Consider the following 23,124-nt stretch of genomic DNA (forward strand, 5'->3'; position numbering starts at 1 on the left):
GTTTGATTGCCCCAAAATTCAAAGATTATAACTTTTCACCCCACAATGACATTTTCATGATAAATTCAACCGTAGTTCTTCAAGCTTTCTAGAACCTTCTATTTAGTTCTACTGCAATGTCATCTTTTCAACCACGGAAAAAGTTTTATACTTCTTTAAAAGGGTAGAAGTTCCATTTTACGTGTAAATTTGGAAACCTGACTCACATCCTTATTTGATTCAAGACAAATGTTAGATCTGTTATAATTATGGTAGACGATATATAGATAACTTATGTGGACAATTATTTTATATGATAATGGAAAGAGACAACAATTTTTAAAGAGACATCAATCTAAACATTTAATTCATGCCCTCTAAATATCAGATTTTTATTTTAAATCTTCTTCTTCTTTCTTCCATGAATTATAGCATTCAGTGATGTGTTCAGTGTTGAATGAAATGATAGAATCTACGGTTAAAAATTGTATTCTGTCCATAATGTTGAAAATTTGGCATTGAGTTCAGTGAATTATAGCTTACCCAGCTTGTTAGATAATTTGTTGTAAAAACCTAGAAAGTTGAATTCATCTGCATGAAAGGAAGCTAATGCCCAAATAGAATTCATTTAAGTAGAGCTTGTAGACTACACATATATAATTGCAGAAACAAATAGATTAATAACACACGTATCAATTGGTGAAGTTCCAAACTTGTCGTGAGATGTGGAACTACTTAGCAGATATGTTTACGCGGTCGAACTTTGCGAGTTGCAACACCGATATAAGTAGGAAGCTGATATTAGAGATATAAGTATTCAAGAATTTCATTCCGTAATGCTTGATCTTTGGGATTAGTTAGTTCTTACATAATCTGAAAAGTTGCAGGCGTTTTTAACTCCTTATAGTGCTCGAAGGGAGAAATGTCGTTTTGTTCAGTTGGTGATGGCTTTGCGTAGTTATTTTGAATCAATTTGTAGCACAATTTTGCATAGTAAGCCACTTCCATTTGTTGCTAAAGTTGTAATGAGCTTATGGCTGAAGATACACGTCTCAAATACCAAGCAGGAAAGACATTCTTCAAACACCTATCAACTGTGCTAGATGTTCATTCTAAGCCAAATCAGAATAGTCAGAACCCTATACAAGGGTTGCTATGAACGAATGCAGCTTCTGTAAGCAAAAAGGTCATTGGAAGGCTCAATATCCCAAGTTTCAGACTGAACAAGACAACTAAAATCAGCAAAAGCACAAGTCTTTTGAGTATAACACTAAAGGGCGGAGAGGATTTAGATATTATATGCTTAGTTACTAGAGTATCATTTTCTCATGTGGACTATTTTCACATATCTATAATCAACCTGAATTAGCCATACAAATTAATCAGACATCACAAATTAGATAAAAACAGACGATCTGGAATCTAACTTAGACTCAATTCAAACTGCGAGTGAAGTGAGCTTATGTGCAGAAAAATAACACTACCTAAAAGAAGGATTTCATCTGGTTTTATACATTTGAGTCAGACCTTCATCCCAAATTCAGTACAATGTTGAAGTTCAACAATCATCTTAAAGAACTGACTCGACGGAAGGTGTAAGAATTCAAGGAAACCAGATTAAAACACAAATATACATTAGTCATATTCAGATGCCTAAAGCACAGAATGACAAAAACCACCAAACCCAGAGATACTACTGCAAAAGTGGATCCCTAATACTCAGATTTCAAGCAGAAGTTCTCGCCAAGGGCCTTTGAGAAGCTAGCTAGGCAGCTGAATTATCTAAAAAGCAACTTCATTCAGGGTGAAATGTTTCCTATGTAATAACGGATGTCTTACCAATCTAATAGATGCATTTGAAGTTTAAGAGTTTCCTACTTTTTTGATATAAAAACAAGATCAATGAAATATAACTGAATTAAAAATCGATTAGTTTCTAGATGAATGGCTAACGATTAACAACAAGATAAACAGCATTGCTTTATTCAAAATGATTAAAGAAGATTCGATCATACATTCAACGTACCAAATTCGACAAGAGATCCGGTTATTTCATTAATCTTCGACTTTCTAGCCCCCACTTATCGGAGGAATGATAGCTAACTCGTCTTTGTTTCTAACAACTGTAGACTCTGGTTTATATTCTTCGTTCAGAGCAACGACCATGCAGTGTCGGATTTCTTCCAGTTTAGGGAACTTATCAAAGATCTTAGTTAGACAATCTTGAGCTGTACTACCAAATGGAACTTGTAGTATCATATCGGTCAAGCCAGTAAGATCTCGAGCTCTTGCAAAGAACATAACCTTTATCACAATATAAGAATTGTTATTTGCTTTCTCTCCATCATCCATGGTTGGGATCTCCTCCTGCCTACATACATATAATCATCAATGTAATACTGCAAAATCATCCTAAAAAACGAAGAAAAATGGGTTGTTGTTGTTGTTGTTCACAAAGTCCGGACGGAAATAGCTAACGGTGAGAACACAAGTAAGGACTCCTAAAAAGTCAATGAACCCAAGTTCAAAAATGAATTAAGCAAGACAAGGGGTGGGTTTTTCTCAAATTTTGATTGCAAAAATTGGAACCTAATAAAACTCGAAAGAATCAAAGAGATTATTATACCTAAGAACTGAAATTTGCTCCAATCCATCGGAATTGTTTTTTGTGTTGGGTACACTGCTTGCTTGTGGATGATACTCAATCTCCATGATTGATATCCTCCCTGCAAAACAGAAAATTCGAACCCGAAAACAGCAATCCCTTTAAATTCCAAAAGAGAATAATATAGTTCATAAATCAAGCTGAATTAAGCCTCTCCTTGGTTTAAAATAAAAGTTATAAAACCAAAATATTGATTGAGCATTAACTTAGTGAGTTTCAACTTTCAGGTTTAAAGAATAAAATTCTAGGGTATACCCAAAAATTAACAATGATTTAAATGGTGATTCATATCAAAAGGAGCTCATAGTATTATGCTTTTCCAATAATTAAGCAACCAGTTAGTAATCAATGCAGAAACCCCTTCTTTAATCTAGAGATGAGGTATGCCCTAAAAGACCTGAGATTTGTCAACACCTCCATCACTAAAATGGAGTATAAGAAATTTACAAATAACTAGAAGACGAGATGAAAGTAAGGTGGGTGGGAGAAGAAAAGGGATAATTTTGGAGTACCTACCTGATCAGTTACAGCTGATTTTGTTCTTCCGAGGAAGTGACAAATTGAAGTAGCAAGTAGCCTAGGCCTTAGGTTTTGGTCAAGTCTTACTCACCATACACACTAGATACAACTTAACCCTAACAATTCTTTGCCATCACTCTATTGTATATAGTGGTTTGTTTCTCAGTTTCTTACTTTCTTCTAAACAATAATCTCAATGGCTTCACAATGTCTGTTTTTAGTGTTTTAATGGTTGACTTGGATTGATTTTAGAGCTATTCGAGTCAGACCCAAATTATGTATAAATTGAGATTCATTATCTAAAACAAAATTGATATGACTATTGTACTCTTGAGAAAAATAAGACGGATTTAGACTCGAACAATAAAAAGAATCACCAAACTGTAGACTCGAACAATAAAAAGAATCACCAAACTGTAGACTCCGACAATAAAAAGAATCACCAAACTGTAGTCTCGAACAATAAAAAGAATCAGCAAACTGTAGACTCGGACAATAAAAAGAATCACCAAACTGTACGTCTGTACGCACATGAATCCCGCAAGTAACCAATGTGTTTTTTTAGGTGGGCTTACGAGAGCTCAGACAAAGAAGAAAACTCCAACTTATGTTCATGTACGGATACATATTAGAAGTTGCAAATTTTGGTTCAACTTGCTTTTGAGCAAATGATTTAGAACATATTGAGAGAGCAAGAGTTTTTTTTTTTTCGCAACTACAATATTAGTCAAGATGCATATTAGTGAGGATGGTTAAGAAATAATCATTTCCTTTGTTATAATCAGTTTTTTTCTTGAAACTGAAACTGAATTTTGTCGAACATGAATGCCCTTGTTTATAAATTTGAAACAGATTAATCCAATTAACAATACAAAAACACAATAAACATCAAAATTTTGAGTTCAGCTACCCTCTTAATATCAGCATCCTTCCTGGTTTTTTTATCTTCCAGTCACAGGTGCTGCTGTTTCAGAAAGAAAACTTGAAAGCTCCAAACTTAGCATCTGTTACAGATTCCCAGAAGGTTGGTTTCTTCTTTTCAGCTGCTTTCTCTTCAGCTTTCAGTTTTAGGTCTTCAATAGTTCCAGGGAAAGAAGCTTCAATTGCGTTTTTGAATTTGTCGTACAAATTTACTCTATCTTTTGTTCCTGAAACAAGCTCACACGCATTTGGTTTCTTTAGGAAATCCAAAACATTCAACAAATTCCTCCTGCATCACAACAGATAAAATGCTTTATTAGGCCCAAAAATCGTTCAAGCCGAAGTAATCAATTTCGTTGTTCACTCTGACAATAAGAGAGATTGGAGGAACTACTTATGCATAAATTTTAGTTCCTTACTCTCTTATATATATATATATATATAGTTGGCATTAATTAAAGAAGTATAACCAATTCACCAAGTGCCAAAGCCTCTTTTTTTTATCATCATTTTAGTGTTACCATCAAATATCAATGAATAAGCAAAGATATCCATAAAAGACGAGTTAACTTCCAATTCTAAAAACAGTTTTTTGTTCCCTCACGACCTCGGACCTCTAAAATTTTTAACGTTAACAGCACTATATTGTACTATCAGATATCAAGTGCTTCATACACTAGTGGGTTCAATCATAGCCTTATCCGGTCTCCACAATGAGCTCGGATGCTTTTGGTCCATCTTTGGTCTTCGCTGAATGCAGACGGAAGGGATCTCTTCTTTTAGTTTTTTCCGCTTGTTATAGTTTTTGTATGTGGGTGTTGCCTTGCACCTCCGTTGCCCCCAAGTTCTCTTGCGCTTCTCTCACCCCAAAAGCTAGCTCAAGAGGTGAGGTTTTCCCTCTTGCGTATAAAGTGACCACCACCCCTCCTACAACCTAAGTAGAACTAACTCCAACGGTCTTTCCCTTCGCACACTGGACCTGGAAGGCTGGAATACTATTTTGACCACTCCACAATAGCACCTGGTTCGGTAAATTTGGACTCTGATATGTTCTTGGCGACCTTCCCCCCCCCCCTCCCAAGAGCAACCTCAAGAGATGGAGTGTTCCCCTAGAGTTATAAAATCACAAAAATGACAACCACACCCTCCCACACCCAGTATCGGACTAACTCCAACATTGTCAATATAGCGCACGCGTGATCCGAGAGAACATTTTTTTCCAAAAACTTCGATAAATGAAAAGTATTAAATGTTAAACATCTGTGAAGTTAAAAGATGTCGAACTAGATGTCATCGTCGAGTAAACCATGAGGCGAATTCAGGTAAGAAACCACAAAAAAAGTACAGAAGAACATTACCTGCTAACATAATTCTGAGTAATGGCAATGGATTCCTCAAGATTGATAACAAGATGCCACCATCCATTAGGCACAAAAATCACCTCTCCGGCCTTGCAAACACACTCTACAGGCCTCCTCTTCCAATTCTTAGTTGCTCCATAAAAATTCATGAACCATTCAATTATTGATACAGGACAAGCAACCTCGGCACCATCTGGGCTAGGATGAACTCCTGGTGGTACAACTTCAGGTGGAAACAAGATCCATTTTTTAGACCCCTTGATTATAGCGTTCCAAGCTGAAGTTGAATTCGGATCAATGTGAAACGAAGAACCTGATCCTGCTGGCCCGATTATAACCCATCTATAATCTGGTCTCTCATTACCCAAAACAGCAAACAAATCTTCCCTAAAGTATATCGGAACTTCATAATCAGAATCCAGTATAGGAACTTTCTCTGCGAATTTGGGATCGAATAGATATAAAGGTCGTTCTTCTTTCGCTCCCTCTGAATACTTGAAGTACTCATTGAGCTTCATCTCTACAGGCCCAACAGAAAACTGAGCATCCCCACAAACCCTAATTAGATAATCCTTGTCCCATTTCTCCAAAGCTGGCCAATTGTCAATACATCCTTCTAGTAAAACTGGTTTATTTGGTTCCTCATAGTTTAATACAAATTCCTCAAATGAAATTCCATGTTTACGATCAATATTATCCCTTTCAAGCCATTCAGGTTTCATTTCAAGATTAGCACATAACCAGCTCTGAAAAAGATAATCTGAATAAAAATCTCTAACTTTGAAACTTGAAGAACCCAAATTTGACAAATCAAAAGAAGGATTGAAAGTGGAAACATAAGTAGTTTTCCAAGATGAATTAAAAGAAAACCCATCTTTGAGATTATCCAAAACTAAATTTCTCCATAGAGGTTCATGATTGCTGAAAATATAAAAGGATTTACTCACTGTAGCTAAAATACCTAAATGGGTACCATCTAAATACCCTAAAACATCAATAACAAGTTCATCAGTGAGTGTAAAAAGATTACCCAACCCTGTGTTTCTTGAGTTGCATGAAGAAGAACTGAGTAGGAAATTTCCTAAAGGTTGAACACCATAACTCTGTGAAGGGGCAGAGCTTTTTAAGCTAAACCCTTCATCTCTTTCTTCTTCATCTTCTTCTTCTTCATCTTCTTCAATTGATTCTTGCCTCTCAAAATGTTGGTTTTTGTTTTTGATAAAGGTGGGATTTTTATTCTTCTTTTTGTTCTTCTTCTTTCTCTTCTTCTTCTTCTTCATTAGGGTTTGAGATAGTAAGTTCCTCTTGCAGCTTAACATTCCTACGCTGGAAGAAGCTCCTCTGCTACAAGTTTTGGTGTTCGGAATTTGGAAGAGAAACTAAGAAAGAGATTATTTATACCAGGCCAAGGACATTAGTGGAACTGGATCCGGGTCGGGTTATGCATTTTGGATTATTTATACCCAAGCCTATGGAAAATGCAGTATGGTATCTGATTTAGGGCAGACACCCAAAAGACCAAACCCAAAATTGCGTAGTAACTGTCTTACTAGTGTGTTCTTCTCATAAGTTAAATCTCTTTGGACTATTCAGTTTTCTCATCGATTAAGGGGATCGGTTGTGGGTCGTGTTGCATAGACACAACACTTTTGGGGCTTCAGAAGGGACGCGGTGTGTGTTACTGTTGAAACAGCTCCTTGCGCCAAGCTTCGCGCCCTTCCCGAACTGCGTCAATGCGCAGCGGAATGCCTTCTGGCCACAACAATACAGGATGTTCGTCGTTGGCTGCAATAAAATCAGCTCGGAAACATCGTGACTTGTGATTGACTTGATGATTGAAGAAAGAGTAAAGGAGAGAAAGAAGACCATAATTGAACCAGAATGACTGTAATTGGAGAGTAAGAAGACCAAACCTCTTAATGGTGGAAGATGAGAAATCAAAATGGAGGAATTATAATTGGTAATATAGGAGAGAAATTAAGTGAGAAGTTATGGGAGAGATATATTAAGAGGTAGTGGGAGGAGATACATGGGAGAGAACTTAAGAAAACAAGGGAAGATGAGGGGATTTAAGGTTGATATCATCAACAAACTCTGTTTTGATATATAGGTGGGCATTGTACACTAATGTAACAGAAGCTCTTAGATTGTAAAGGTTATTATCAAGGAGCTGAGCCTCTCGGCCAATGGAATTGGTAGGTAGTTCCGTTTCGCCAAATTCTACTGTGAAGTCCTGGATTATGTCTAGCTTCTATATTTACCAAGCATTGAGACGAAATGAAAAGCTTGTCCAAATTAAAAGAAGAAAAGATCTTTATAACGAATCATAGTTGGTGCAACTCTCTGGTGATGGAGCAAAAAAAGATAGAACTTTAAATCTGATTAAACCCATAAGAAAATATTCTGCCCCTTGTTAAAAATGAATACACAACAAGAATACTGCACAAAGCAATCAAACTCCCAACCTTGCAACACTATTATGGAGTTCAAAACAAATTGAACAAACATATTTCTAAGTGGGAGATTATAAACAAGAATCCACACGACAGACAAACATACAAGACGTAGAGATGGGCATTGGGTCTGCAGGTTACTTCAGAAGACTTGCTTCACATTTGGGCTCTTGTAAGACATCTTCGTTGTCTCATGTTGCGACCTCTCTCGAGCAGCAATAGTAGACCCACATTATTGGCCGACAATCCAAACATGTACCTGCCATTCAGTTTAAAAAGTATGAGCCAATATTCTTATATTTATGGGAGGATTTAGCAAGCACAGTTAAAACCATATATCCTATATTTTCTGAACTCAAAGTGAAGAAAACCAATGATGTTCATAATCAGTTTGATGATTAATCAAATATACTTGTGCTTTCTTGGTTATAATACACCGGAGTGAAATAACATAAATGACGATGTTCTTATTTTCGTCATTGTGTTTGAAAGAAGTGTTCACAAGATAGCATAAAGGACTTGAAAAATCTCTCAATCAATAAACATTGCCGATGATTATCATTTTGAGGCAAGGAATGAGTAACTTACTTGCTTCGGTGTGCTTTGTTTTTCCGGAAAGCAAAGGATACGATCCACTGGAAATAAAGCAAAACAAGAGATTGTAACCCGTGTATGAAGAAATCTTAAAGAAAAACAACTGCGACATGAATGAGTTAGATTGAACTATATAAGAATGCAGGAAATCTAAAATCCGTCATCGCAACAAGTAACGTATTTAATGAATGTTGAGAATTCAACATCATAAGAACTTTCTCGTGCTATTAATTATTACTTCGGCGGCCCCAAATTAATAGGAGTCGAGGTTCACATTATCCATAAGATTCACTACATATCAGGCAATCACGTTTTGGATAAGAAAAACAATCACATCAATGAGTTTCCACATTCAGCACTCCATGGTCTTCTTGGGTAGTGATGTTGATTGGAATGTCCCACACAAGCCAGACCACCTCAAAATCCTAATGGTGATGGGAGTACTAGGCCACTAGAGAAATATGTATTTGCATTCTATTGGGATAAAGCTTAATGATAGTGAAGCACGTGGGAAGGAATGAAAAGAGAAGCACTTAAACCATGCATGGAGGAACCTAGGTAGATGCAAATCACCGAGCTTCGAGTCTCAAGGAGAAAGAAAACCTAATACAGGCTACCAACCAAAACGAGCAATTGTCGTTAAAGATGAAAATGTAAGGTAACTCCCGACGTTATTTAAACGTGTAGCCGTGTAGGCTGACTCCTCCTTCCTCTAGCAACTTGTTTTGATGCTCAAGATTATTTGGACTTTTCCTGCCAATTTTACTAGATATAATCTATCTCACGATACAAATGAGTAATAAACTAAGTTTCCCCTATTTTAGATTTGGATTATTTAACCAGAAGAGGAAAGATAAGATGGAGACATAAAAGGATAAGAAAAATAAATAACAGAAACTATTCATTGCAAATTACTTCCATATATAAGGCTTAAATAGGATTCGAGAATCGTATAAGGTAACCATAAAGAAACTATTTGGTAGAACTTATAGCACTGCGAGGTTCTTATTATTAGTCATTGGAAGATAACCATAAAAGAAAAGTTACTTATTAATGAAGGAGCTACTAAAACGCAAATAGTACAAAAAAACAGATGATAGATAAGTAACATGCAACAGACAATATAAAATGAAATTACCTTCACTGCTGACATAAAGGAGAAACGGCCAAGTAGTGATGTCTTCTTCACAGGCATCCTCCTTTCTGGTGCCAAGTCTTTATATAAATGCTGAGCTATTTCTCTCAGTAAGACCAACTGAGCTTTCTCAGTCCGCATGGAAATAATTGCCTGCTGCATCGACTCCCTATCCGCCTCAAGCAACTGAAGTCTCGTGTAAAGTTTTTTGATATCTGGATTTCCTATATCAGTCTGATCTATTGACTCCCTAGGGGTAGTCACATAATCATCACAGATTCCAGCAGCACTTTTGCCTCCAGAAAAATTACTAGTGTGAGTTCCGGGATGGATGGAATCAATTGTATACACTCGATCACTCATGTCATCTCTCAAATTAGTACAATCCTCTGTTTGAGGAAAGTATTCTGTCTTTCTGAAGCTACTACTGGCTAACGGACTTCCCTTGTTATAATAATCCTGACCAATCTCTTTTACGAGCCCTGAAAATGAACTTGAACTATCGTTTGATAACCTTCTATTGTGCCTTGATCGCCTTGGAGATTGCCCAATTACTACTTTTTCTAGAATAACTTTTGTGCTACTTTTGGGGGTTTCATCAAAAGTAGAACGAGGGACCTCATAAATATGAGGAGTACCACCTAAAGGAGCAATAGGGGTTTCACTGGAAGGACACTGCATCTCTGGAGGGATGTTTGAGATGTCCTCAACATTTTTGGAACCATGGTTCTCATTCATGTTGCATCTTAAGGGAGGATAATCATAAGGAGGGAGTTCAAACTCGGCGTCATCGTTTTCAGCCATGCTTCTAGTACGACTATAAACACCTTTTTCACCTTCTATCTCTTCCTCTGTGAACCCATAACTCAACATCCTGTGTTTATACATCTGAATCTCACAGCTGAGAGACTGAATAACTTCTTCTCTCTTAAACAACATATCTTCCAAAAGAAGAAGCTCTTGTTGATCATGGGTCATTTTCTCTTCCACATATCGTTTAAATTGTCGAGCTTCCATCTGAATTTCAGCCTTTTCTCTCTGTAATCTCAATATCATCGACATAGCCTCATTAGCAGCTGAAGCTGAAGCATTTCTTTCCTCTTCTAATTCAGTATAAAGGGCGTGTATAGATTCTTGCTGACTACTGAGTACCTCTCTTAGAGCTACGCATTCATTCTCAATTTCAACCCTAGCCACAGTGTTTTCAGACACAGGCGTTCCATTTCGCCTATTTTCTTCGATCTGCTCAAGCTTCCTCTTAACAGAACGAGACCACGTACAAAGAGCTGAATTTTTAACCAATGAACAACTACAACCACAACTAGAACATTCCAACGGATTACTCGAGGGAGAATCCATATTCCCTCGGACATCAAATTATAGCACTAACCAAATTCAATCCAACAAATTGAACTATCATTCTATTGAAGAAATTACAAAGAAGGAGGAATATCTAATCCTCCTAAAAATCATTGATCCCAATTGTTTCAATTCCTCCATTTCAAATAACAACCAAGCTCTCTTTCCAGATAAAAATATCCATGAAAACTCATCCAGAACAGATATAAAAAAAAAACCCTAGATATACAGGAAATCCAATACCAATTTAAAAACTTGTTGTTCTTCCACCTTCAACAACAATCCTAGAACCGAAAACAAAATCAAAATGTGTCCTTATAAACAGTTTTGAACATAAAGAAATCTTCACAATAACAAACAACGAAAACGCAAGAATATCTACTTACCTTAAATGGAATTCGAAAAGATCAAGAACCAAACAAGGGGAAAGATAGCTCAAAATGGAGATAATTTCCTGTAGTATTCAGATCTATAAACCCTTCAAACGGCCAAACCTGATTAATTCCTCAAGTTCTTGGAATCCTATATGGAATTTAGCAGGAATGTCGTTTGAGGAGCGGGAGCTGGAACGACAGAGAGGAATTTGAAACCCTAGATTTATTTGTTTTGTTGTATTTCTTCATTTTCGATTTTTTATTTTTATTTCTTTCCTTTTTTTTCTCATAGAAAGAAAGACAGAGATATGATATTGACTGGCGGGTAGTTACCGAGGAGATTTCAGTTTTCAAATCGCAAGCCAGGAGAACAACACGTGCGAAATGTTACTGTCTAGATAGGGTAGGCCCCGTAGTAAAGTTGTGATTATTTTCGCCGGATGCTGCGAGATCTAAATTTTATTGTCGCAGATTTGTAATAAAAACTAATTTATGTTTATCACTGACGACAGGAATCCCTTCCCATACCGATAAAATAAGTTGGGTTGGATGGTGCCAAAATTGGGCCACAACGTCCCAAAATGCTAGGACGTAGCATTCTCGTACTCAGAAAATGAGTATACTACATCACCTTTGATTTCATACTCTAAACGACATTTTCGAACTGTATAGTATTTTGATTCTTGAGCAGATCCATTGAAAAAGCTCTCAAAACTATTAAAAGAGATTTTCACGAAATGTTGTGGACTTGTAGTTGTGACTTGTGATGCATTGAGAAAAAGTGTTTTCAATGGTGAAATCACCAGATCAACATCTCGAACTAAACACACAAATACGAAAAGTAATTAATATTTTGTTGTTGTCTTCGAAACCAGTCAAGTTGACTGGTTTTATACGAGAATCAAAAACCTCCCTGTATTATTTATATTTTATTCTTACATTGATTTGTAAGAAGTCAATGATAACAATATCAATAAGAAGCCAACACTTGATTTTCTAAGTGGTTGATAGTGTTAATAAAAATTGCGAAATTATGAAGGTTTCAAGTTCTATTTTTTATTTGACGGATTTTAGACCACTAGTTTAGATGCCCTTTAAGCCTGATAATTTAAAATGTTTATTACAACAGTTATAAACATAACAAATCAATGTAGTGAGTTATAGCGATCCTGTTACGGTGAAAACATATGCTATAATGCTCAATTGGGTGACGTTTGGGAATTAGATCGTGCCACTTTCCAATTCGATGGTGTTTTCCGTAACAGTCTAAGGGGTTGGTTTACTTTCGGACATACTGCATTTGCTTTTCTAAACGTGTTTATCACATCTTGATGATGTATCAATAATACCTTTATAATGACTTCGTGGACTCGTAATCAACCTTCCAAAAAACAATATCAATAAAAAGGTAATAATACCTTTAACAAAAAAAAAGGTAATAATAATAATACTCCCTTGATGGACATAGATGTCGAAGATAACCAACATTATTAAAATTACTTTAATTCAAATAATAAAATAAAATAAAATATTCACCGCTATCACGAAATAATTTTGAACTATTAGTAAAAATACATTGTTCCATATGATAAAATGATAAAAATATTATAAAAATAAATATCCACTAAATTATCTATTAACATCTACAAATATTCACGAAAGTGAGATGATAATTTTGAAATGTCATTAAAATTATTTTATTTATATGATACGATAGTAATAGTAATAATAAATATCTACAAATTATGTATCGATGTCCAAATATTACACGAAAATCAACAAATATTTTTAACAATATGAGTACAAGTATGTTTTTTTTTTTGTTGAAAAATACAAGTATGTTGTTATTATGATAACAATACAAATATGATAGTAAATATCTAATAATTGTCTATCAACGTCCATGAAAGGCCACATAAATTTTTGAATAGAGTTGTTCATTACACATTTTGTGTAAAGTAATGTCTTGAAAATATATTCAAAGCTTTTTTTTTTTTTTTTTTTTTTTTTTGGAAGTCGACTAAGATCTACGTATGTCGTTACATTTGGCATTGATACATCAAAGATGTGATACGCTCAATAACTGCCCACTCAAACTGAAACAAGAACCGGGCCTATAGCCCAACATGACAATGACCTAAAGCCCAACTACATTATTTACACCCTAATAATCCCAAATCAAATAACCAAAGATTCCACCTTCTCTGGGATTCGAACCTGAGACCTCCAGGGATTTCTGGAGTTTATGTCAACACCTTGGAACCACTTGGACTACCAACTGTTGACATATTCAAAGCATTTTGTATGTGAACTCAATGTCTTGAGAATATCTAGAAACTTAACAAATACCTCCACACTTTGGTTCAAGCTTTCATGATACAACTTATAACATGACATTAAAAACATTTTAATTTAATAAATAGTTAGATGACATAGTTCAACAAAAAAAAAAATAGTTAGATGACAATGATTAATAACTTATTTTCTCTTAGTTTATTTCGACTAATTATTTAACCAAATTTTGGGTACACCAAAGAAAATGGGTAGACTTTCATGAAAAAAAAAGAAAAAAGAAAATGGGTAGTTTCATAAGCACTCCCTATTATTGCTACTTTTGAGTAAAATTTGAGACCTTAAGAAAGAAGACTCGTCGGGTCGAAGAGAGACAAAATGGATCCAACCTCATTTTCAACAATACCCACCATTGACCCGAATAACCTGTCCATTAACCCATTCACTAGCATCCCCAGCCAAAAATCCAACAACTGGAGCCACATCTTTTGTCTCACCGAGTCGACTCAGTGGACACTCATCAATCACCTTCTTCACTTGTTCTTCCCCTTTTCCGGCAAAAAACATATCAGTGGCTATTGGACCCGGAGCTACACAATTAGCAGTAATCTTTGTTCCTTTCAATTCCTTCGCCAATATTTTCATCATGGTTTCCACCGCCGCTTTAGACGCCGCATAAGCTCCAAACCCAGGTTTTAACCCACCAACCATGGAAGATGAAAGCAATATAATCCGACCACCACCACCACGTTTCAGACGATTCGCAGCTTCTTTACTGCATATAAAAGCTCCCCTTGTATTAACTCTGAAAATGGTATCGAAATCTTCGATTTCTGTGTTTGAGATGGTTGGGTATTTGGGATCTAATACTCCAGCTGAGTTAACCAGGATATAAGGTTGTGAGTTGAATACCTGTTCGGCTTTGTCGAAAAGGGTTTTTACTTGGTCTGGATCGGAGACATCGGCTTGGATTGCTATCGCTCTAGGGTTGGAAGAGGAAGATGAAGAATTGATCTCGGCGGCAAGGAGGTCGGCTTGGGTGGAGTTGGTGGAGTAATTAATGACGAGTTTAGCGCCGAGAGAGGCGAGATGGAGGGCGATTTCACGTCCGATTCCACGGGAGGCACCGGTGACGATGGCCACTCTATCGACCAGTGGGAGAAGAGGGGAAGAAGGAATTTCGGCCATTTCTAGGGTTGTTGATGATGAGAAGTTTTTTTCTAAAGAATTGGTAGTATAGATGTTTAATTTCCAAAAGAGTAAAGCTTACCAATTCAAACTCATGGTCATTCGAACTCCCGATGAGTGATTTTATCAGTCACACTCACCCAACTCACTACTTAGACCCGTTTTTACGACCAGTGCTCTTTTCAATTAAATTGGAAAGATGCATTTGACTCTGATGTTTGAATGTCAGTACTCATCTTACTCAATCTCAATCGAAGCAGTTTATCACCAAGATTTATCTCATGTAATTTAGGTACTAAATAAAATAGATGTCGTCGGGTTTTACGTTCTTTGTTGTAGAACTTTAGGCCTCTTTAATTATTGATTTAACTTAGGTGGTTATCGTGCTTATCACATCTTATTGATGTATCAACGCCTTGTAACGACTAACGTAGATAGTTGTTACATTAAAACAACATTAAAACATTAGGTGGTTTATAAGGCAATTGCCGACTCCATATAAACCAAATGTGAAAAACATTAAAACATGGAAGTGCATATAAACACAATGTAAACTTTCTTTCACACTCATTTGTCAGTCGTTGAGCAATTTACTCAGTGTATATAACTTTGATCATGAATAAAAAATTAGAAAATAGTTGTATTTTATTACTGATGAAATAGTTGATTAATACAATCTCACGATTTTCAATAATGCACAAAATAGATCTGAGCGTATCGGATACTTGAGAAGCAATAACGTACATGGTAGCTCACGAATATGTTCTCTTACCCATTGACAGTTTACTGTCAAAGAGTCTATGTACCTATCAAACTAGTGCGTCTGATAAGTTACCTTGTTCATGTTTTTTCTAACTAATGCACCACTTTCATTGAAAAAATCACTTGAACTGAAGATTATTGGATGTTTCTATACTTTTTAGTGGGTAACTATCTTCTATTTATCATTTTGTTTAGATTATACGAAGGGTTTGAACTTTCTCAATTTTCCATGGTTTTCACCATTTTAAAATGCAAAATGACAATATAGAAGATGACATTGGAGGAACACAATTGTGTGATCGTGTTTCCTTAACTTACTAGATCTTTGACCATTTAGGAGTTGGGGTCTCTCTAGTTTGCCACTGTAAAATAGTCTTAAAGGTCTTTATATGACTTTTAGGGCTCAAGATGTGTTTAGTGACGGTAGTTACATGATATATTCAAATTCATGTACCCATGACATATTGAATGTAATGAATCTGGGAGTCCAGGTCGGAAAAAAAAAAAGAAACAAACTATCGGCTAACAAGATTGTGGTAGATCATATCTCGGTTTTTACGAGTAAACTATTTTTCAATATTCCCTGAATGCGTCTGACGTGATGTCTATGCTCGCTTCATTTGACATCACGAGGGCCCGAGCTTATACAGAGACGTGCATGCACAATGATGTTCATTTCACAATTTTTTGGCGGTATGTGGTTATCTGTCGTTAGAAATCAGTACGTGATTTCATTCGAACTAGTACATGATTTCAGATGACAGAAACTCTTATGACCCTACTACATAGTGTGAAAACGAGCATCACTGCGTTACTGCGTATGAACGTCTGCACTTAAACTCGACTCAACGTCGCGTCAGACGACGCACACATTCGTTCCAGTTCCACAATACCCACGCTCTAAGAATGCTGGAAACACCTTGCCCGTAAACCGAGCAATGATCTAGTACAATGACTTTAGCCTAGAAGTTTATCTATTGCCCCATGGGAGCTTTGGTCAGAAACAAAATACTAGTAGTAATTTCAAGTTATTCCCGACAATATAATAAAATTGCCAACACCAATCAGGAAGAAGTGTTCTCAACAAAAAAAAAAAAAAAAAATCAGGAAGAAGTGAATTTAGCTCTTCAATCAATTTCCGGAAAGGAAAAATAAACACCATCTCCCTCCGCGTCAAACAAGACCGTCTATCCTTTCCACTCGACGAGTATTCGAAAGAAAAAAAGAGGAATTTCTGAATAAACCCTAGAAACTGAGAAACAATGGCGATTGCAAGAACAGGAGTCTTCGTTGACGATTATTTGGAATGTAAGTAAAAAAAGCTTCAATTTTATCTTCAATATCTTAATCAATTACTGTTCCTTCGTTTTTTTGTTATTTTTCTTCGGTTCTTCTCTAACATTTTCTGAACCCTAATATAACTTTCTTGAATTTCACAGATGCAAGCACCTTACCAGCGGAGCTTCAAAGGCTTCTTAACACCATGAGGGAGCTTGACGAGAGATCCCAATGTTCACTTTCTCTCACTAAACATTTGTGATTTATTATGTTTTCATCCTTCTTTTCTGGATCCGTTTGAAGTATAATTTATTTATTTTTTCGTTTGTTGATGTTAATGGAAGCCATGATTAATCAGACGAGAGAGCAAACAAAGTACTGTTTAAGATACCCATCTTCTCATAGTTCAAAGAAAGGTAACCAGGAGGATGAAGAAGCAACACTTGAGAAAATGAGAAAGGATATCGAGGTGAACCAGGAAAATGCATTGAGTCTTTGCACTGAGAAGGTTTTGCTCGCGAAACAAGCCTATGATCTTGTAAGCATTTCTGGAACTTATCTATCTAGTCTAAAATTGACATTGCTTGATTGAATTATACATGCATGAAATTTGTTTTAGGATTAGATTTGAGTTATGTTCAATGTTGAATGAAATGATATAATCTACTGTAAAATTGGTATTTCTGTCGATAATGTTGAAAATTTGGGACTTGGTTCAGTGAATTATAGCTTATTCGGATGCATTTATTAGATGATTTGTAGTAAAAACATAGAAAACCGAATTCATCTGCATGGGAGAAAGCTAATGCCAAATAGAATTCCTTTTAGTAGAGCTTGTAGACTACACATATATATTGCAAAAACATTTAGATGAAATTACTCATAAAATGTTTAGAGTTGGCATTCAACTTTTCAAGATAAACAATCTTCAAGTTGGTCATCTTTGTGTTGGAACTTTGGCATTATCTCTTTAACCTGCATGACCCCAAGGTTTAGTTGCTTTAGGCATCACATGTTATGAATGGAAGAATTTAATAAAAGCAGAGGGAAAGATGGTTGTATTGATTAACTTGAAGTGTTAGGGTGATACTTATAGAGTTCACAAAAGAGATTTTATAAAAATATATTGAATGTGGAACGATTTCCTCACACTCCTTACGCTATCTCCTTAGACTCCTGTCAAGCGAATAATTCTTGCAACTACGGAAAATCATGAGTTTGCGCTAAAGGAAGAGTTGAAATTGCTTTTTAAATGGGTTTAAAGGAGATTTAGAAGTATTTCTTGATGTAGGTAAAATTACAATGGGACTCAAATGTGAGAAAAGTTTAAGGGTATATCGGACGGTTCATAAGTGTTCAGATCGTCAACTTTCTTATCGTTCATCATCATTTGTAAGGATTATCCTTTAGAGGTTTTGCATATCTTGTCGTAATCGTCCTTTTTGTTTCTTCTTCATCCATAACTTCCTTACAGCCCCCCCTCTGGCTTTGCAACCAAATATGTTAAGAAGACATCTTTCAGAAATCTCCCTTCCTACCCTTTATATTTCTTTGAATTTAGTTTCGGGTTTAGGTTAAACATTTCCGGTCGTTGTGATCTTGGTGAACTAGATCGCTTTAACTCGTGGCTACTATGACATTAAGACCCGTGACTTCATTTTTAGAAATTTCGTGGAGATACAAATGAGTTCTTCAGCTTTGGCTGCAACAATGAATCACTGATCATCGCATAAACTCAACCATTTCTCATCAGCATTGTCCCGTTTCTACCACCATTCTTAGGTAGGTTGTTGACAAAAATTGACCGAAAATTTCGATAAGATACCCATAAATTGTCCAAACGTGATTTGAGAACAATAGAACATGAAAACAAAAGAGATGTTGGCCCGTCCATATGATTGCAACCATCGAGTCTATTCGCAGAGCAGTAGGCTTGCTATTGCAGAAAACAATTCGTTTGCAATCAACCTGGAGCTCTGATACCATGTAAGAGTCAAGTAGAGTAGATAATTTGATGATTGATGATTGATTTGAGGTGTTACCTTAGGTGATATTTATAGAGTTTACAAGAGAAACTTTGGAGAACAAATACTCAGTGTGGAAATACTTTCTTGCACTTGTTAAACTATGCCCTTACATGTAAAGAATTGTAAAATGAGCGTAACAATAGTAAAATAGGATACATCCTTATTCTATTATTGCATGAAAAAATAGTCGCTCATAGGCATACTCCATGTTATCCTCACTCTTGTTTATATTATAAATAACTCATCATGTAATGCCTCAAATTCACTCAATGCAATTATCATTTTCTCCGCCTTATTGAATTCTTTCATGGTATTTGAGCTTGAGGTTGATTGTGGACCTTCATTCTGCAGTCGGAAGTAGCAAGTCCATTATCCTATGTCCAACTTTTTTTTTTTTTAATGTTCTTGTTCTTAAACAATCTCTGGGTGTCATTTACAAGATTTTGTCCTTCCCTTTCGAAGTCATACACATTTTCTTCCTCACCGTAACAATCTTTGTTGGAAGAACAAGTGGAGAAGAACATAAGTGATTCATGGAGCTTCAAGCCCATTTGGCCAAGCCATAAGCCCAAAACCAAAACAAAAACCCTATGACTTTCATTTTAGGTTTCAAAGACTTTCATCATTTTCAGTATAAATGAAACTAGGACCAAATCAAAACAAATGACAATATCAAAACAAAAGTGATACTGCACTCTAACAAGAGCAACAGAAAACAACAACGCAAGGCAAGCAAACACAATCCAAGAAGAATACAAGAGCAACACAACAATAACGACACACACAACAACAATTTCGACTCAGCTTCCGAAGCAAACTCATGACCTTCAGGGGGAGTGTGAGGATTATAAGCAGAGTGACAATGGTAAAGAAATTTAGTATCACTAAAATAGGATTTTCACTTCTTATTCTATTATACACGAGAGAATAGTCTGATATGGGCATATTATCTCTTCTCTTTACTCTTGCAAGCAATTTAAGTAGCAAATAATGTAATGCCTCAAATTACTCAATTCATATATTCTATAGTTTATCAAATTCTCAAATTATGTTTTAAGACTTCGAGCCAGGATAATGAATTGTTATTTTTTGCTAGAAATATTGTTCAGATGACGAGTCTTCTTTTATTTATGAATTTAATTATCATTGTAAATGTATAATAAATTCACCACCTCATCTTACTAAAGGTTTATAGGATTCGTTAGTAATAAATGCTATTAGTATATTAATATATCGCTTTTACAGTACATCATTATTGATAATTTTCTCAAGATTGAGAACATTTTTGTACTTCCTGTAGATAGATAGCCATGTAAAAAGGCTCGACGAAGATCTAAATAACTTTGCAGAAGACTTAAAGCAAGGTACGACTTACTAATCTAATATGGTCTACAATACCATCATCAGTTTTAAATTCTCAACTGAAATGCAAATTGGCAGCTGTATGATATAATTGTCCAAAAATGTGGAACTATAACATATGAAACAGCTTCACTCCAGCTACATCTTTTTTCCGGCTCGTAGTTGCATTTGGCAATAGAGTGGCCAAATAGGCAATTTTCAAAAAATTCAAAGTTTCCTCGTGTCCCATTCTTCAAAAACGATCTTGTTGACATGTTTTAGCAGCCTTTGGTTGTGTAGTGTATATCATATTTCTAGAACTTCAACTTGGCAACTAATGTTATTTTTGCACCAAAACTGGGGTATGCAACTTGTGCTGCTTTCGTAGAAATTTTTTCTAAAGATCTCTCTCTCAACCAACACCCTACAAATCATTATGCTAGAACGTAGTATTGGAGTGGTGGGGCCCATGTGTCGTATAGTAGTTTAGACCAATATTTTTAAAAAAATTCAAGGCGCACGCCTTGAGGCAAGGCGCACGCCTTGAGGCAAGGCGGGATCACCCGATGCCTCGAGGCGTATGTATTTGAACTCGAAAAGAAAGCTTGCGCATTTGAACTTGAAATCACCTGTTATTTTTGAATCGTAAGCCAACACGAAGTTATTATTATTTTTTGTTTATTAAACACTTAAACTTTATATTATGGTAGTAAAGTAGAAAAACTATGTTATGTTTTTAGTAATTGATTTCATTTTCCTTACAAAAAAATATTTTACGCGTTTTACGCATTGAGGCGCCGGCCTCGCCTTGTGGGAGCAAACCGCTTTGAGGCGTAAAAACGTGTTTCAAAACATTGGTCTAGATTATGGTCTTACATATTAATAATTTTATATTAAGGTGATTTAAGGAGAGGTTTCTGTCATTTTCTCTTTTCTCCTTTCATTCAGAGGGAAAATTACCACTAGATGAGCCAGCTATACTTCCTCCACTACCTTTAGTCCCAAAGGATGAAAAGCGGAAATCCTTCTTTGGGACACCTCAATCCAAGAGACTTGACTTCAGGGACAGAGAGTGGGATAGAGAGCGTGATAGAGATTTTGAGCTAATGCCACCTCCAGGCAGCCTTAAGAAGAATGTTCCTGCACCTGTTGATGTTGATCAACCAATTGATCCAAATGAACCAACCTACTGCATTTGTCACCAGGTACCAACTACCTAGATTTTTCACTTTCATGCTTTGTACAGATTGACCAGAGTCAATTACCTCTTCTCATATCTGTATTGTTTTTTAATTTTTGTTTCTGAATCTCAGGTGTCTTTCGGAGACATGATTGCCTGTGACAATGATAACGTGAGTCCCATTTTCCTTCCCATAATCTTATATGCAGTTTTAAATCGTTATAGATGTCAGACTTTTGCATTTACTTAACATTATAAATGTCCTCCTTTTTTTTGTATTGCGTACAAAAGCCAAGAAACACATACAGAACCACATAGAAGATTATATATAGCAGTATAGTCTGAAGTTATAAGATACTAATAATGTAAATGTTTGATATGATTCAGCAACAATTAAGGAACACAATAGAAAGTTTTCGATTAGTACACGAATATGTAACAGACAAAAACTTCAAAATTTGTTCTATTCTTGTCATGGCCCATCCTGAAATGTGGGTCTTGTTGTTACATAAATATAAACGTGTGTATGGTTGATTTTGCTAATTACCAAACTTGAACTTTTCATGGACAGTGCCAAGGCGGCGAGTGGTTCCATTACTCTTGCGTTGGGTTAACACCAGAGACGAGATTCAAGGGGAAGTGGTATTGTCCAACCTGCAGATTGCTACCATCTTGAATTAATTGTATACATACTTTAGATCCTGAAGGCGATGACTATAGATAGAGTTAAAAAAACATGCGTACATGTTCTTTCTTGAAAAATAGGACATGTTCTCACTGTCAAATCTGTGCAAAGAGAATTACATAGTTCATATTTGAGTCATTGGTTCGATCTTTTTGTCGACTTCTCTGTAATTGCTTTGCTCTCTCTGCTTATTAAGGTCTTTTTATTTGGGGAACTCTCTTTTGTTGAAATTTCAATGATAAATGAGATTTTAGACAACTAAGTTGTTTACTTCTATATGGTGTGTTGCTTACTTATAAACTGAAGGATAAAAAGAACAAATTATCAAACATAACAGCCAATTTGATTTTCAGTTTATGTTATCTAGCTCTTTTGGATGTGGATTTCAGTACTAGTAAAGAAGTCAGTCGGGTCAGAAGACTATGATCTTCTCATCTCTAGAGTTTAATGCCCGTTTCCAAAGATGAAAACTTGGTGAGATACTAATCCTCTCACTGTGGAGATCCTTGCTATAGGCGAATAATATTAAGTTTGTATATTACGTTTGTTGGTTCGGTGCCACAGATTCTAACGGAAAGTGTTTCTCTTGAATTATCAAATTCCACATCTTTATTTGAAGTTTTCTCTCAAATGATCAAATTCAACATATTCAATAGAAGTTCTACACAACAGGAAACCATATGGTTAATTACTGGAAGAAACACTTTAATGGAAAACTATGGTTTTATTGAAAAACAAGAATCATTGTTGAGTTTTACATGGAGGGATGCTCATTCTATTTGAAACCCCTAATCTTTTACAGTATTATTTTTGTACACATTTCTCTTAGACATCTTCTTCCTTGTCTTGTTTCTCTCGGTTGAGATACGAGATGCATGAGACGGATCGAGAAGGAGAAGATCCGACGATCAAGTCTAATCCAGGATATTAGAAGATATGGATCAAAATATCTCTTATAACTATGTAATGGAAATAATAGATAGATATTATCTAGTATTCTAGTTTAGTTAG

The 23,124-nt window shown here is 35.8% G+C and overlaps 4 protein-coding genes across 4 annotated transcripts; 1 reads left to right on the plus strand and 3 right to left on the minus strand.

Annotated features, from left to right (window-relative positions):
• Positions 1–3,934: 3,934 nt before the first annotated feature.
• Positions 3,935–6,838, minus strand: LOC147541445 (transferring glycosyl group transferase). The gene is made up of 2 exons (XM_086638161.1): positions 5,443–6,838; positions 3,935–4,373 (listed from the first exon to the last, which is right to left on the minus strand). The coding sequence occupies exons 1-2, from the start codon at positions 6,762–6,764 to the stop codon at positions 4,133–4,135; spliced, it is 1,563 nt and encodes a 520-aa protein (XP_086494287.1). The 5' UTR covers positions 6,765–6,838; the 3' UTR covers positions 3,935–4,132.
• Positions 6,839–7,808: 970 nt separating this feature from the next.
• On the minus strand, positions 7,809–11,870 carry LOC147541446 (myosin-binding protein (Protein of unknown function, DUF593)). Its single transcript, XM_086638162.1, has 4 exons — positions 11,373–11,870; positions 9,631–11,270; positions 8,487–8,533; positions 7,809–8,157 (listed from the first exon to the last, which is right to left on the minus strand). Exons 2-4 carry the CDS (start codon positions 10,984–10,986, stop codon positions 8,055–8,057), a joined length of 1,506 nt encoding a protein of 501 aa, XP_086494288.1. The 5' UTR covers positions 10,987–11,270; positions 11,373–11,870; the 3' UTR covers positions 7,809–8,054.
• A 1,957-nt stretch (positions 11,871–13,827) lies between these two features.
• Positions 13,828–15,070, minus strand: LOC147541447 (NADPH-dependent aldehyde reductase-like protein, chloroplastic). The gene has a single exon (XM_086638163.1). The coding sequence runs from the start codon at positions 14,838–14,840 to the stop codon at positions 14,049–14,051; it is 792 nt and encodes a 263-aa protein (XP_086494289.1). The 5' UTR covers positions 14,841–15,070; the 3' UTR covers positions 13,828–14,048.
• Positions 15,071–16,530: 1,460 nt separating this feature from the next.
• On the plus strand, positions 16,531–22,371 carry ING2 (PHD finger protein-like protein). The gene is made up of 8 exons (XM_086638171.1): positions 16,531–16,676; positions 16,714–16,910; positions 17,042–17,113; positions 17,225–17,418; positions 20,208–20,271; positions 21,197–21,453; positions 21,562–21,600; positions 22,000–22,371. Exons 2-8 carry the CDS (start codon positions 16,865–16,867, stop codon positions 22,102–22,104), a joined length of 777 nt encoding a protein of 258 aa, XP_086494297.1. The 5' UTR covers positions 16,531–16,676; positions 16,714–16,864; the 3' UTR covers positions 22,105–22,371.
• Positions 22,372–23,124: the final 753 nt, after the last annotated feature.

The sequence above is a fragment of the Eschscholzia californica genome, unplaced genomic scaffold (assembly GCF_041429995.1).
Source record: "Eschscholzia californica isolate CP2 unplaced genomic scaffold, dmEscCali1.0.p SCAF_4, whole genome shotgun sequence".
NCBI lineage: Eukaryota > Viridiplantae > Streptophyta > Magnoliopsida > Ranunculales > Papaveraceae > Eschscholzia > Eschscholzia californica.